Below are 12,472 nucleotides of genomic sequence, written 5' to 3' on the forward strand. Positions count from 1 at the left end.
TGTGTGTGTGTGTGTGTGTGAGCGCGTGCGCGTGCGCAGCCATGAGCCATCTGGAATTGAAGGAATATTGTCTCATAGTTGTCACAGGTCAGGTGGATGGAATGAAGAAAAGCTAGAATTTCTGTCCAAGGACCCATGAGTGATGGACCGAGATCTCCCAAGGCAGACTGGGAAAGACATTCTGAGGCCACAGGGTAGAGAAAGTCAGCTTTCTGTAAACATGCTTTGTGTGAGTTGGGGAGGCCCAGGCCACAGAGTGCTCTGCTTGCTTATTTGTTCAAATTACTTTGTGTTTTGTGAATAAGGAATGGGTACAGCTGATTTACAATGAGGTGGCATCCTGTGCCCTGGTTGGCCAACTCTCCTCAGTGGCAAGGATTACCAGTGTCATGTATGTACTCATTGTATTGAGTCTTCTTTTTTATGCCCCCCCCCCTTTAACAGGGTCTCACTATATTGCTCTGGCTAGCCTGGAACCTGCTATGTCGACCATGTTGACCTTGGCCTCACAGAGATCTGCCTGCCTCTGCCTCCCTGGTGCTGGGATAAAAGGCGTGCAACAAGCCTAATAGACCTCTTCTTTCTACGGCTCATCATTAATTTCTCTCCAGACAAAGTTTCATGTAGGTTAGGTTAGATTCAAACTCATTATGTAGCTGAGGGTGGCCTTGAACTTCTTCTGATCCTTCTACTGCCACTTCCAGAGTGCTGAGATTACAGACATGCACTACCACACCTTGTCTAAGTGGCACGGGGAACTGAACTCAGGGCTTTGTATGTGCCAGGCAATCCCTCTACCAACTGAACTGCATGTCCAGTGTGTTTCCTGTTTAAAAACAATAAAATTCCACTTTGAGATGCCAGGTATTTTCCTGTATTGATCTCTATCTTATCCCATGAGACAGTGTCTCTCACTGACCCTCAGTTGTCACTTCAGCTTGGCTGGCTGGCCAGAGAGTCCTGGATTCTGCCTGAGCCACCCAGACATTGGGGTTATAGCATCTGTTGGGCCATGCCCACTTGTTTTTCTTTGTTTTGAGACAGAGTCTCATGTGCCCTGACCTCACGGCATTCCTCTGTCTCCCAGTCTTTCGAGTGCTGGAGTAACAGGTGTATATCACCACACCCAGTTTGTGTTTTAATATCTAAAAACTTTATTTTTTTATGTATTTTTTATGTATATTTATGTATTTTTTATGTATGTGGGTATTTTGTCAGTCTGTGTGTCTGTGCACCACATGTGCCTGGTGCCCATGGAGATGGGAAGAGGGTGTCAGCGCCCCAGGACCTGGAGTAACAGAAAGCTCTGAGCTGCCATGTGGATGCTAGGAGTTGGACCTGGGTCTTCTGGAAGAGCAGTCAGTTCTCTGAAACACTAATCCATCCTAAGACCCCAGATCTTACTTTATTAAAACTTAATAGCTTTGATCTAAACATGGTGGTGCATTCCTTCAATTCTAGTATGTGGGGAGGCTGAGGCAGGTGAATTTCTGTGAGTTTAAGGCCAGCGTGGTCCATATATTGAGTTCAAGGACAGTCAAGGCTAGGCTATATATAGAGACCCTCTCTCAAAAGACAAAACAAGATGGGCGTTGGTGGTGCACACCTTTAATCCCAGCACTCGTGAGGCAGAGGCAGGTGGATCTCTAGGAGTTCAAGGCCAGCCTGGTCTCCAGAGCGAGTGCCAGGATAGGCTCAAAAGCTACACAGAGAAACCCTATCTCAAAAAACAAAAACCAAAAAACCAAAAAAAAAAATTTAGCATTGCTGTTAAATTTACACCTTTAATCCCAGCATTCAGGACGCAGAGATAGGTGGATCTCTGTGAGTTTGAGGTCATACTGTTTTACACCTCAAGTTCCCTGTTTCACAGAGAAACCCTGCTTCAAAAAACCAAAAGAAAAAACCAGAACTTACCATAAAACTTTCTTCATATAATACATACACATACATATAACATATGTATATTATGTATGTATGTACATATTAATATATATACTATATAAAAGAATATAATGTTCTTTTGTAGTCTTTAATGATGTCATAATGTTTTATAGTCTAAATAAGTTATAATTTCTTTAGCCAGGCCTCAATTTCTGGGTAATTAAGTGATTTTTCAGTCTGTTTCCGTGCAGTAACCAATAATTGCACATTAATCATTCATCTTTGTATAAGTTGTTTTTTTCCCCCTGAGACAGGGTTTCTCTGAGTAGCCCTGGATATCCTGGAACTCGATCTGCAAACCAGGGTGGCCTCAAACTCACAGGGATCTAGCTACCTCTGACTCCTGAATGCTGGGTACAAAGGTGTGTGCCACCACCACCTGGCTGTACAAGTTTATCTTTAGAGTAAATTTAACATTATTATTAACAGTGTAGACTAGATAACCAGAGGGGGACATCAATGTTAACACCAACAGATGTATACTTTCCTGAGAGCTTTTTTCTTACATCCTTGCCAACACAGTAATTCATAAAACTTTGAACTTAAGTTTTGATCAAAGGCATTAAGAGTTCCTTCTTACTGGGCAGTGGTGGCACACAACTTTGTGAGTTCAAGACCAGCTTGGTCTACAGATAAGAGTTCCAGGACAGCCTCCAAAGCTACAGAGAAACCCTGTCTCAAAAAAAAAGTTCCTTCTTTTTATTTAATTCCCTTAAACAACAGCAACAAAAACAATACACTAGGGAGCTTCAGCATGGGTCATCTTACTTCATTTGCATACAAAATAGCCCAGACTGTTTCTTTTTACAGTTGTTTTCTTGTTGGGAGAAGCTGAAGATCTGGGAGAATTTGAAAAAAAAATCTATAGAAGGGGAAAAATGACCTAACTGCAAAAGAAACTCACTGTGATTCTTAGCTTCCTGCGCATCAAAAAGCCAAGGCTTTTTATCAGCACAAAGGAAGATTTTTCATTTATGTATTTATTGACAGTGAGAGCTGACAATTCCTGTGGCCAGCAGAGGGCAGTACATCCCCACAGAGTGCCTGGGAGTCGCCACCAGCTGACTCAAGGTGCTTAGGCAAGGACTTGGAACCACATTGGTCTGAGTGCCAACCCACTTTGTCACTTCCCCTATCTGGGCTCAGGTGAGACTGAGGAACAATGCTTGCCTAAAAGACCATGATAAACCCAAGAACTGAATGTCAGTTGAGTGCAGGGCAGCATAGAATTTAGAAAGAAGAGAATTGTGAACACAAACATCATTACATAGAAAGGAATTTTAATTAAATTGCAGGCACTGTTTGTACAGTAAAGCACAGAAAGCATACTTTATTGTATTAATACCTTATTTCACATTCATTTTGCTAAAAATTGACAAAAACATCAAATAACTTAGCTCTATATTTAATCTTGTATTTCCCTAAAAGTAAGACTTACTGTTTTAAATCAAAATGCAAACTAACCTCTCTTTATATTAGTCCATTTATCCACTATTGAGTTCTAGGGGGAGAGGACATAGTCTCTGCTCCCCTGCCCCTACTCCCAGGTCCTGGGATTGAACCCAAGGCCTTGCTACGTGCTGGGCTGATGGTCTACATTGAGCTGCATCCCCAGCCCTTCTATTCCTATTTGGGGACAGGGTCTTGCTAAATTTCCAGGCTAGCATCATCCTGCCTTAGCCTCCTGTCTGTCTGTCTGTCTGTCTGTCTGTCTGTCTGTCTCTGCAATACTGGGGATTGAACCCAGGGCCTTGTACATTCTGGCTGAGTACCACTGAGCTATCATCTACCTTGGTCCCTGTCCTTTTCAGCAAAGCATAAGTAATTTGGAACTTGGGTCAGGAAACTTTGTAACTTTAGAGGTGGCATCATAACTGGCTCAGTGGCTGTGGCCAAATTTCTTAACATCTCCGTGCCTCAGAATAAAAATGATAATGATGCCTTCTGTGTTACTGATCTCACTGATAAACAAATAAAATGCCACATGAGGACAGGCCAGATGGCTTGATGGCTCAAGCCTGATGACTTGAGTTCAAATCCTGAAACTTACTTGGTAGAAAGAGAATGGACTACTGCTCCTCTGCTCTGGCACATGTAGCCCCTCCTCCCCTACACAAAACAAACGGGGCAGGGAGAAAAAAGAAAAAGGAAAGAAACAGCACACATGATGATACTTGGGGGAGAGGAGCCAGAGGGACTTAGAGAGCCACAGAACAATGCCCGCAGCGACAGCACAGGCAGCTTTGTGCAGTCCTGTGTGGGCAAGCACCTGTTAAATGTCAGAATTAGTTCAGTTAGGGCTGCATCCCCTGCACACAGATGCACTTGGTCAGGTAGGCTCCTAGGACCTGGTGGATCAGGCTTTAAATCCAGCTGGACCTGAGTGCAGCATCAGTCTAGCTCAGCGGCATTCCTTTCAGTGGTGAATGTAGGAGCTGTATGTCTTGCTATTACAGCTTTACTCAGAATGTCAGGTTACAGAGCCATAGTCCCAGTGTTCCGGAGGCTGAGGCAGAAGGATTCAGTTTGAGGCCAGCCTGAGCTACACAGTGACTGTCAAACAGCAGCAAGAAAGTAGGTCACAGGCAATTTCATGAAAACTAACCTTAGTTATGACTTTTCTCACACACATCAATACATCAATTAATCAGTTTCAAAATCACCCCATACAGTGTTTTCTCTACAAAATGTAAATTGGACATATGTCTTTTTTTTTTTTAAAGATTTATTTATTTATTTATCATGTATACAGTGCTTGCCAGAAGAGGGCACCAGATCACATTACAGATGGTTGTGAGCCACCATGTGGCTGCTGGGAATTGAACTCAGGACCTCTGGAAGAACAGTCAGTGCTCTTAACCCCTGAGCCATCTCTCCAGCCCCTGGACATATGTCTTAAGAGGAACTCTGAGATAACTGTAAGTTTCTCTTTAGTGCAGTGGCATGGCCTATCATGGGCTAAGAGAAAAGCAAACAGTGGAAAGATGGAAAAGAGCCAGAAGAACAGACTTACTAACATGGTCAAAGCAGCTTCTAGAAGGGGTCGTATACGTCTAGCTTTAAGGGTCAGGAGGGGCAGAGTGGACTTCTGCTTCTGGGCTAAACATCTGGGCACACTGAAGTTCCAGGATTGCTTCTGAACAAAGGGGTCTGCTTGTCTTCAGCTGTGGAGGGTTCTCCACGCCTCACCAGTGGTAAGCGTTGCCTCAGCTCAGATATAGATACAGGGAAGAGCAACACTTTCTGTTTCCTGCTACACTGGGCAGGGAGCAAACATCAAGAGAGAGCTAGGAGGTCCGCACTGTTCTAACACACACACAAACACACACACTCCTTTGTTGTTTTGTTTCTGAGACAGGGGTCTAGCCCTGGGTAGCCTGGAACTTAAGCAGACTTTGCAGTGATCTTCCTGCCTCTGCCTTCTGAGAGCTCTGATTCAAGGCACGTGCTTCCATACCTGGTGTACAATAATTGCTTAATAATTCATCAGTTACACTGTTTTTGTTTGTTTGTTTGTTTGTTTTTCGAGACATCAATTATACTATTATCGTCTCAAAGGATGAATTTTACAAAGGATGAAGTTGCAGCTTTTCGCCCTAAGTACAAATGTCTCACAGCATTTGGAGCACTGATAGCCTGGCTCGGGAGGTTGTATTGTTAACCACGGCCCAAGCACATTTCCTTAAGTTAATACCAAGAAGGAGGAGGAAGAGGAAGGAGGGGAGGAATGGAGAGTGGAGGTGAGGGGAGAAAAAAGAAGCAGAGGGCTAAACAAATGGGTAGCACCAATAGTCAGTCGCGTGGCCTTGTCCTGGGTCTCTGAAGACAGGGCCCTTGGGATTAGACGCTATTGAGTCAGTCCTGTTTTCGACACCCTGGAAGAGGAGTGCCCAGGCTGTGTACCAAAGGACGTTTCTGTACAGTGTGGTAACTGTTAAACAGGAAAGTTCACCGGTGCTAGACAAAAATTCCTGTGTTCCCAAGCACATCTCACACGTGGAAAGTTACTGGGTGGCTGTGGTTGGCCGGTGAGGCTCAGGCTAATGCAGTCATAAACCAACGACTATGGATTCCATTGTTTAGTTTGCTCCCATAAAACTAACCTCGTTTTTATGAGGCTGTTCTGAAGAAATTGAAATTTAAACAAATCTCCATCGTTGTTAGGCTTGGTCTGTTTTACTTTAAGGTCTGTGAAACACGTAGGCTAAACTTTAAATGGAAAGGTTTAAGCCCCGTGATTAAAAATTAAAACATTCTGCCACTAAAATATTTTAAAATTTGCTTTGAAGTTTTCACAACAGAACGGTTGAAAGAGAGATTCCATTAAAATTTGCAGACGGATGACTAAAATTTTTCCACGGTTTATCATAGCACTAAACGGCAACTATGGGAAAGAAATGGCTTGATCCCGAAAGCGTTTGCTCTTTAAATGAATCGTGAGCAAGTGCTGTTCCACAGAGCCCCAACAAGCGCATTCTAGTGGGACCGCGCGCCCGCGGCAGTTGGGGGAGGGGTGTCCTCTGGGTGGGAGGTCTCGTCGAGTCCTGGACCCTAAGCCCGGGCAGGCGGGAGAGCATTGGGACCGAAACCCAGTCTGTCCCGCCTGGTGGCCGTGCGCTGGCGGCTCCTCCCCAGGTCGGGGTGGATGCCGCCGGGGTAGCCCGGGTGCGCTCTGCTGGGTGCAGGACTAGAGGAGCTCAAAACACAAAGCAAGTAGCCGGGCGAGGGGAGGCCGCCCAGCGGGGCATACTCACGGCTGGGGCCCGGGGTCCCCGCCATCCCCGCCGTGCAGCCGCCTAGGGTCAGCGCGAGGCGGCGCCGGGTCTCCTCGCCAACCCCTTGCACCACGGCCCAGGGACCTGCCAAGTTCCCCCTTGAACCGGGCACTTGAGAAAACCCAGCCCAGAGATCCGAGTAGCTCGCGTGGCGCCTGCGGCTGCGACTTTTCGGGTTGGGGGGTAAGATGGCAGGGCCCGGGAAACAAAGGAAACTTGGGCCGGGTGGCGTGTGTGGCTCGCGTGCTCGCCCAGGGTCCCGTGTGGGAGTCGCCCGCCCCCATACACGCAGCCCGCCTCGGGGAACCCTCGCTCAGCCAGAACCCCGGGCGCCCGCCCACCTGCCGCGCTGGCCGCTGCGGGACATCCCAAGGCGCCCCGGGCTGGGTGCAGGAGGCGGGGGAGGGGTGCGAGAGCTGAGCAGGGGGGCGGGGTGTCGGGGTGGGGGGCGGGGGGCGGGGAGGCGGCAGGGGAGGAGGAGAGCACGGGTGGGCGGGCGCCGCACGTCACGGCTATTGTGGCTGTCCTGGTATATAAGGTCCCGCCGGCCCGCCGCGCTCCCCACCTTGCCTGCGTCCGCGCGAGCCGAGAAGATCTCCACGCACTGAGCATCCAGAGAGTCGCGCCGCGCGCCGACGGAGCGGACATGGGCAGAGCTATGGTGGTCAGACTGGGGCTGGGGTTGCTGCTTCTGGCACTGCTCCTACCCACGCAGGTGAGGCCCTGCGCTCGGTGCGACACTGGGGACGCGCCGTGGGGGCGTATGCATGTGTAGGAGGATGAAGTCCCTACCTCCGGCCACGCACTGGGGTAGGGAGAGAATTTTGTGTAACTGGCTCGGGGAATCCGCGATGTGGACTCCCTAGAGAGAGCGCCCCCTCCCCTCCCACGGAGGGTCTTCGCGCTCCCAGCGAACCACACAAAGAGAGGCGACGGTCCCCTTCGGGGAGCGTGGCACACGCCCATCCTCCACCGTCCAAACTGGTTTGGGGCTCGCCCAGACATCCCTGGCAGTGGATCTAACTCCTAGCGGAGTCCTCAGTCCTGAAGCTTGGCTAGGGACCTCCCGACGCCACAAACTCCCACGGTGCGACCTCACACCTCCGTCCCTAGCCACCTTAGGGGCCCCATCTCAGCCTAGACCTATTATCTTCTAGGGAGGCAGAGAGGGAGGACTTTGGTGTCCCAAGTCACAGTCAGGCTTTGTCCTATTCCACCGTGGCTTCCTCTTTAGATCTGTCACGGGTACAGATCTCACCCCCAACACCGAGGGTGGCGCTGCTCTGGCTGCGTTGGCGAGAGGGTGAAAACGCCGCGCCCAGAATAAGACTTGGAGCTGAGACCAGGGCGGAACTCAGACGCAGCCGGTGGCTTTCCACTGCCTTCAGTTCGCTCCGGAGTGTCTCTCAGGCTTCGCCCCTGAAAAGTTGGGCGCGCCAGGTCCTTGGTCCCTAGACATTCAGGCTCTCGGCTCACCTGGGAGAGCAGCCCAAAAGCTTGGTGCGCGCTTGTCTTCCCCACGGTGGGCAGGGTAACTGTACCCCATTGTCTTCTTGTTGTGGGTTGGCTGTGCCCGGGGGTCTTTCTCAGCACTCCCCCCCCCCCCGCCCCAGGGGTGCGGCCTCAAGAAACCCGCTGGTCCCAGTCACCAAGATTACCTCGTCCCCAGTGTCCCTCCCCCATTGAAATGTTAAGAGAGAGGTTTTGGTTAAGCAAATCAAGGAAGCTTGGAGAAAATTCTTTAATGCCGACTTAATAATTAACATTTAACCTTTAGACTTTCAGATTGGTGCACTCGGTTCTTTTTTTATCGTTTGGGTTTTTGGTTTTTTTTTTTTTTGTCACCTGCTGTACAGTTACTTTCGTGTACCACGAGACGGGCTCCCTGTTTTAAACAATTTAGCATATTAATGTTTTCCCTTTCATGGGAACACCACTTCCTGATAGGGCAGGCTCTGTCTTACACACAGTAGGCGCCAGTAAGTGTAACTGACTGGATCAGGATTTTGTTGTGGGCAGTCTTCTTTGGTCACAATCTGTACATTTCTTTAGTCAATATTTGCTTAATGGCTTTTCGAGTGTAGAACAAAGGAGCTAGTGCTGATGTAGGAGGATTTATCTTTGGATCAAGGGGCCGCCGGTGGCCGAATGAACGTGTGGCTAGAGTCTTTACTTGGTGCCACGTCGTCCTCCCTCTTGCCTGTAATCGGAAGCTCTCCGCAAGCCCTGGCAAACCCTCCCTTTCAGTGAGGGCTGAAAACTCGGATCAGCCTTTGTTCCATGACAAAGGAGAGTATCACGTGCCTCTCTGGACTGTGCATTTCGTGGCTCGCGAAAGCAGCGGTGAATATGCCACTAGGATGCTGGGACACAAGGGGGAAGCCTTGGTTCTGGGCCATATCGCAGAGCTAGTGACCAGGCGGTGAGCTAGTGAATTTAACTCCAAACCCTGCCTTTTGTGAGGTGGAATGTTTCAACTGAAGTCCTTCTGCCTCAGAGCAAGGATTTTACAATATTTTTGAAATTTAGATGAAAGTCATCATTAATAACCTCTCATGCTTGCGGTCAAACCCAAGAGCCTGCACATGCTAGCAAGTGTTCTACTAATGCTATACATCCCTAGGTGGTTAGCTCCCATTTTTTCAATTGAAAATAAACATTGTGGCCAGTTTTGAGAAGGGTTATAATGTCAAGATTTCAAAGGAGCAGATGGCAGATGGGATACGAAATGCCCTTTTACGTTTTAAATGTTAATATATTTTCTGGAGGTAATCGTTCCCAGGCTGTGAAACCGGAGACTCAGCACACCAGGATGGACCGTGACCCAACAAACTCTAGTACCACAGATCTCAATCACCCCCAAGTGTGTACACCCCCATATTACATACAAGGTTTTTTGTTTGTTGTGGTTTGTTTTGTTTTGGAGATAAGTCCTATTGTGTAGGACTTGGAATTTGGTTTTTAGACCAAGCTGGACTTGAACTCAAAGAGACCCACCGGCCTCCGCCTCCTCCTGAGTGTCAGGATTCAAGGTGTGTGCCACAACTCTTGGCCACACACAAGTTTTGTTTTCTTAGGCAGAGTCTAGCCATAAAATCCAGGCTGGCCTTAAGTTCTAGATCTCTGTTTCAAATTCTGTCTCGCTAAGGTCTGAGGCACCAACCTGGCTCAACTTTAAAAAGTCCCCTTGTCTAGGGAAATAGGAAACCTTGCTGCCATGGTCGCAAATCCATGTAACATCAGAAAACACATGAGCTGGGGTCCTTCCTTACACTATGCAGGGTTAGAATCAGTCCTGCTCTTGACACTTATGTAGTCCGGAGAACTCTTTGTTTTTTGAGACAGGGTTTCATGTAGCCAAGGCTGGCCTTGAACTCGTGATCCTCTGCCTCTACCTTCCAAATATTGAGATGATGCATCACCACACCAGGCTTGAAGGACTTTGATTGCTACTATTTGTATTCTACATATGAAGAATTATTTTGGTGAATTCAGTATTTAGTGATGTAGCCAAGAGAACAATGGGAAAAAGCGGTCTTAGGGTGGGTCAGGGACTGGGGGGTCTAGTTCAGTGGTGGAGCTAATGCTTAGCAACCCAAAGTTCCCGTGTTTGATGTCTTCTGCTTGAGTGTTATTACAGAGTGTAAATGAAGCTAGCTGTGGATGATTCTGAAAATTTATCTGTGATTTTTTTTTAATGTATTTCAGATTTACTGCAACCAAACATCTGTTGCACCGTTTTCAAGTAACCAGAGTATCTCTACTGCCCCAAATCCAACTAATGCCACCACCAGAGCAGGTGGCAGTTCCCTGCAGTCAACAGCTGGTCTCCTCGCCATCTCACTTTCTCTTCTACATTTCTACTGTTAGAGACTCAGTCCAAGAAACGTCTCTACTTCCCCATCTTCTAGACCCAGCCCAAATGGTAACCCCAAGTCCAGTGTGACCCGGAAGAAACAGGTCCACATCAAATCTACTATTATCACACCTCAACAGAAAACATTGAAAATTCATGTGAAGGGTATGACAGATGATGAATGCCAATATTGAATCCGCTGGAGTTTTATGTTCAAGATGAAGTGATAACATCCAATGTTGACGTGATTGCCTTGAACGAGGCTTAGGAAATGCGGACACTTGGTCTATATTGAAATCAAGCATAGGTTTTATGTAGAAATGAGGATGGAATGTGGGATGAAGATTCAGTTTTCATTGGCTCATTACCTGTGAGGCCATAACACAGCTAGGTGACATTAAAGGTTTCTTTGATGTTATTTATGTGTATGTTGGAAGGAACTACCAGGTGTTACTTTAAATCCTCAATGTATTGTTTCATTACTACTAATTTAATATGCTAAACTCTAGGTAAAGTTCCACATTGTTGAGCTGTTCTCTTTGAAATTGAACATTTTACCCCCTCCTTCTGTGGCTTTAAGTTCAGTTTATATTTGACCTTTATTAGTAATTGACATGTGCCAGGCAACTATGGATTGGAATCGACCCCCAAATCCAGCCATCATTGAATAAATCTTATTTCAAAAGTCAAATAGTAGGCATTTTCCATCATCTTTTTTCACTCAACACGAGTGCCAGGTTCACTTAACTGGTTCCATCAGCAGAATTACATTGACTTTAGCCAATTTCAGTTGCTGCTTTTTATTTCTGCATATGTTGAGGGGTTTTCATGATTTAAGGTGTGGTCTGTTAGGAAGGTAAAATTATGAATCTTGAAATCCTAAAGGCAAATATGCAAAGGAGCCAAAATCATAAACCTAGTATTTGGGACATGAAGACTGGACGCTAACTTGCATTGAATTCACAAAGTCTTTTATACAATTTCTGTAAATACTTTTTTTAAAAAGAGAAAAACAAAACAATGGATCAGAATAGCCACATTTGGAATACTTTGGTTATCAGTTCATATTTTTAGATAGTTTGACATTGGTCCTGTGCCTGAAAGGGGGTTTGGTTCTACAGTTAAGTTTTTCCAACAGCTTTCATATACACATACCTTCTATAACATAGACATTCCTTGGAAAAAACCTTTTGTTCGCATGGTCACACACTGATGCTTACACATTCTGGGATCTAATATGACCACAGTAGTCTTGATAACCAGAGTCACTTTCTCCATCTTTAGAAACCCACCTGGGAACAAGAAGACCTCAGACCCGAAGCTACTGTGTGTGTGAATGAACATTCCTCTCACCACCTACCTGAATGCTGTACGTCTATTTGATTGTATATTGTGTTTGTGTATTTATGCTTTGATTCATAGTAACTTCTCATGTTATGGAATTGATTTGCATTGAACACAAACTGTAAATAAAGCAAAGAAATGGCTGAAAGAGCAGTCTGCTGAATTGTTTTTTCAAGACAGGGTTTCTCTGTATAACAGTCCTGGCACTTGCTTTATAAACCAGGCTGGCATCAAACTCACCAAGATCTGCCTGCCTCTGTTTCCTGAGTGCTGGATTAAAAGTGTGCACCACTGCCGCCTTGCTATGTCTGTTGAATTTTTAAGTGTTTCTTGTACAATAATTATGGGTGATCACGGCAGTTATATAAGCCTCTGAGGATGTTGTCCTTCTAACTGGAATATTATATGTTGTCTGTTTTTGAAAGGCCAGCTAGCAGTGGGTTTGGCAACAGAATTTCATCCACCCATGTGATTTATTTATTTTTTGAGACAATTTCTTGCTGTGTCTACCCTTGGCTGGCCTGGAAAGCCTGGAAGGCCCTGAGCTCACAGA

At 46.5% G+C, this 12,472-nt stretch overlaps 1 protein-coding gene across 1 annotated transcript; it reads left to right on the forward strand.

The window, feature by feature from the left end:
• The first annotated feature begins 7,365 nt into the window (after positions 1-7,365).
• Positions 7,366-12,058, forward strand: Cd24 (CD24 molecule). Its single transcript, XM_027402252.2, has 2 exons — positions 7,366-7,434; positions 10,428-12,058. The coding sequence occupies exons 1-2, from the start codon at positions 7,366-7,368 to the stop codon at positions 10,587-10,589; spliced, it is 231 nt and encodes a 76-aa protein (XP_027258053.1). The 3' UTR covers positions 10,590-12,058.
• Positions 12,059-12,472: the final 414 nt, after the last annotated feature.

This window comes from Cricetulus griseus, chromosome 2, assembly GCF_003668045.3.
Source record: "Cricetulus griseus strain 17A/GY chromosome 2, alternate assembly CriGri-PICRH-1.0, whole genome shotgun sequence".
In the NCBI taxonomy this organism is placed as follows: Eukaryota; Metazoa; Chordata; class Mammalia; order Rodentia; family Cricetidae; genus Cricetulus; species Cricetulus griseus.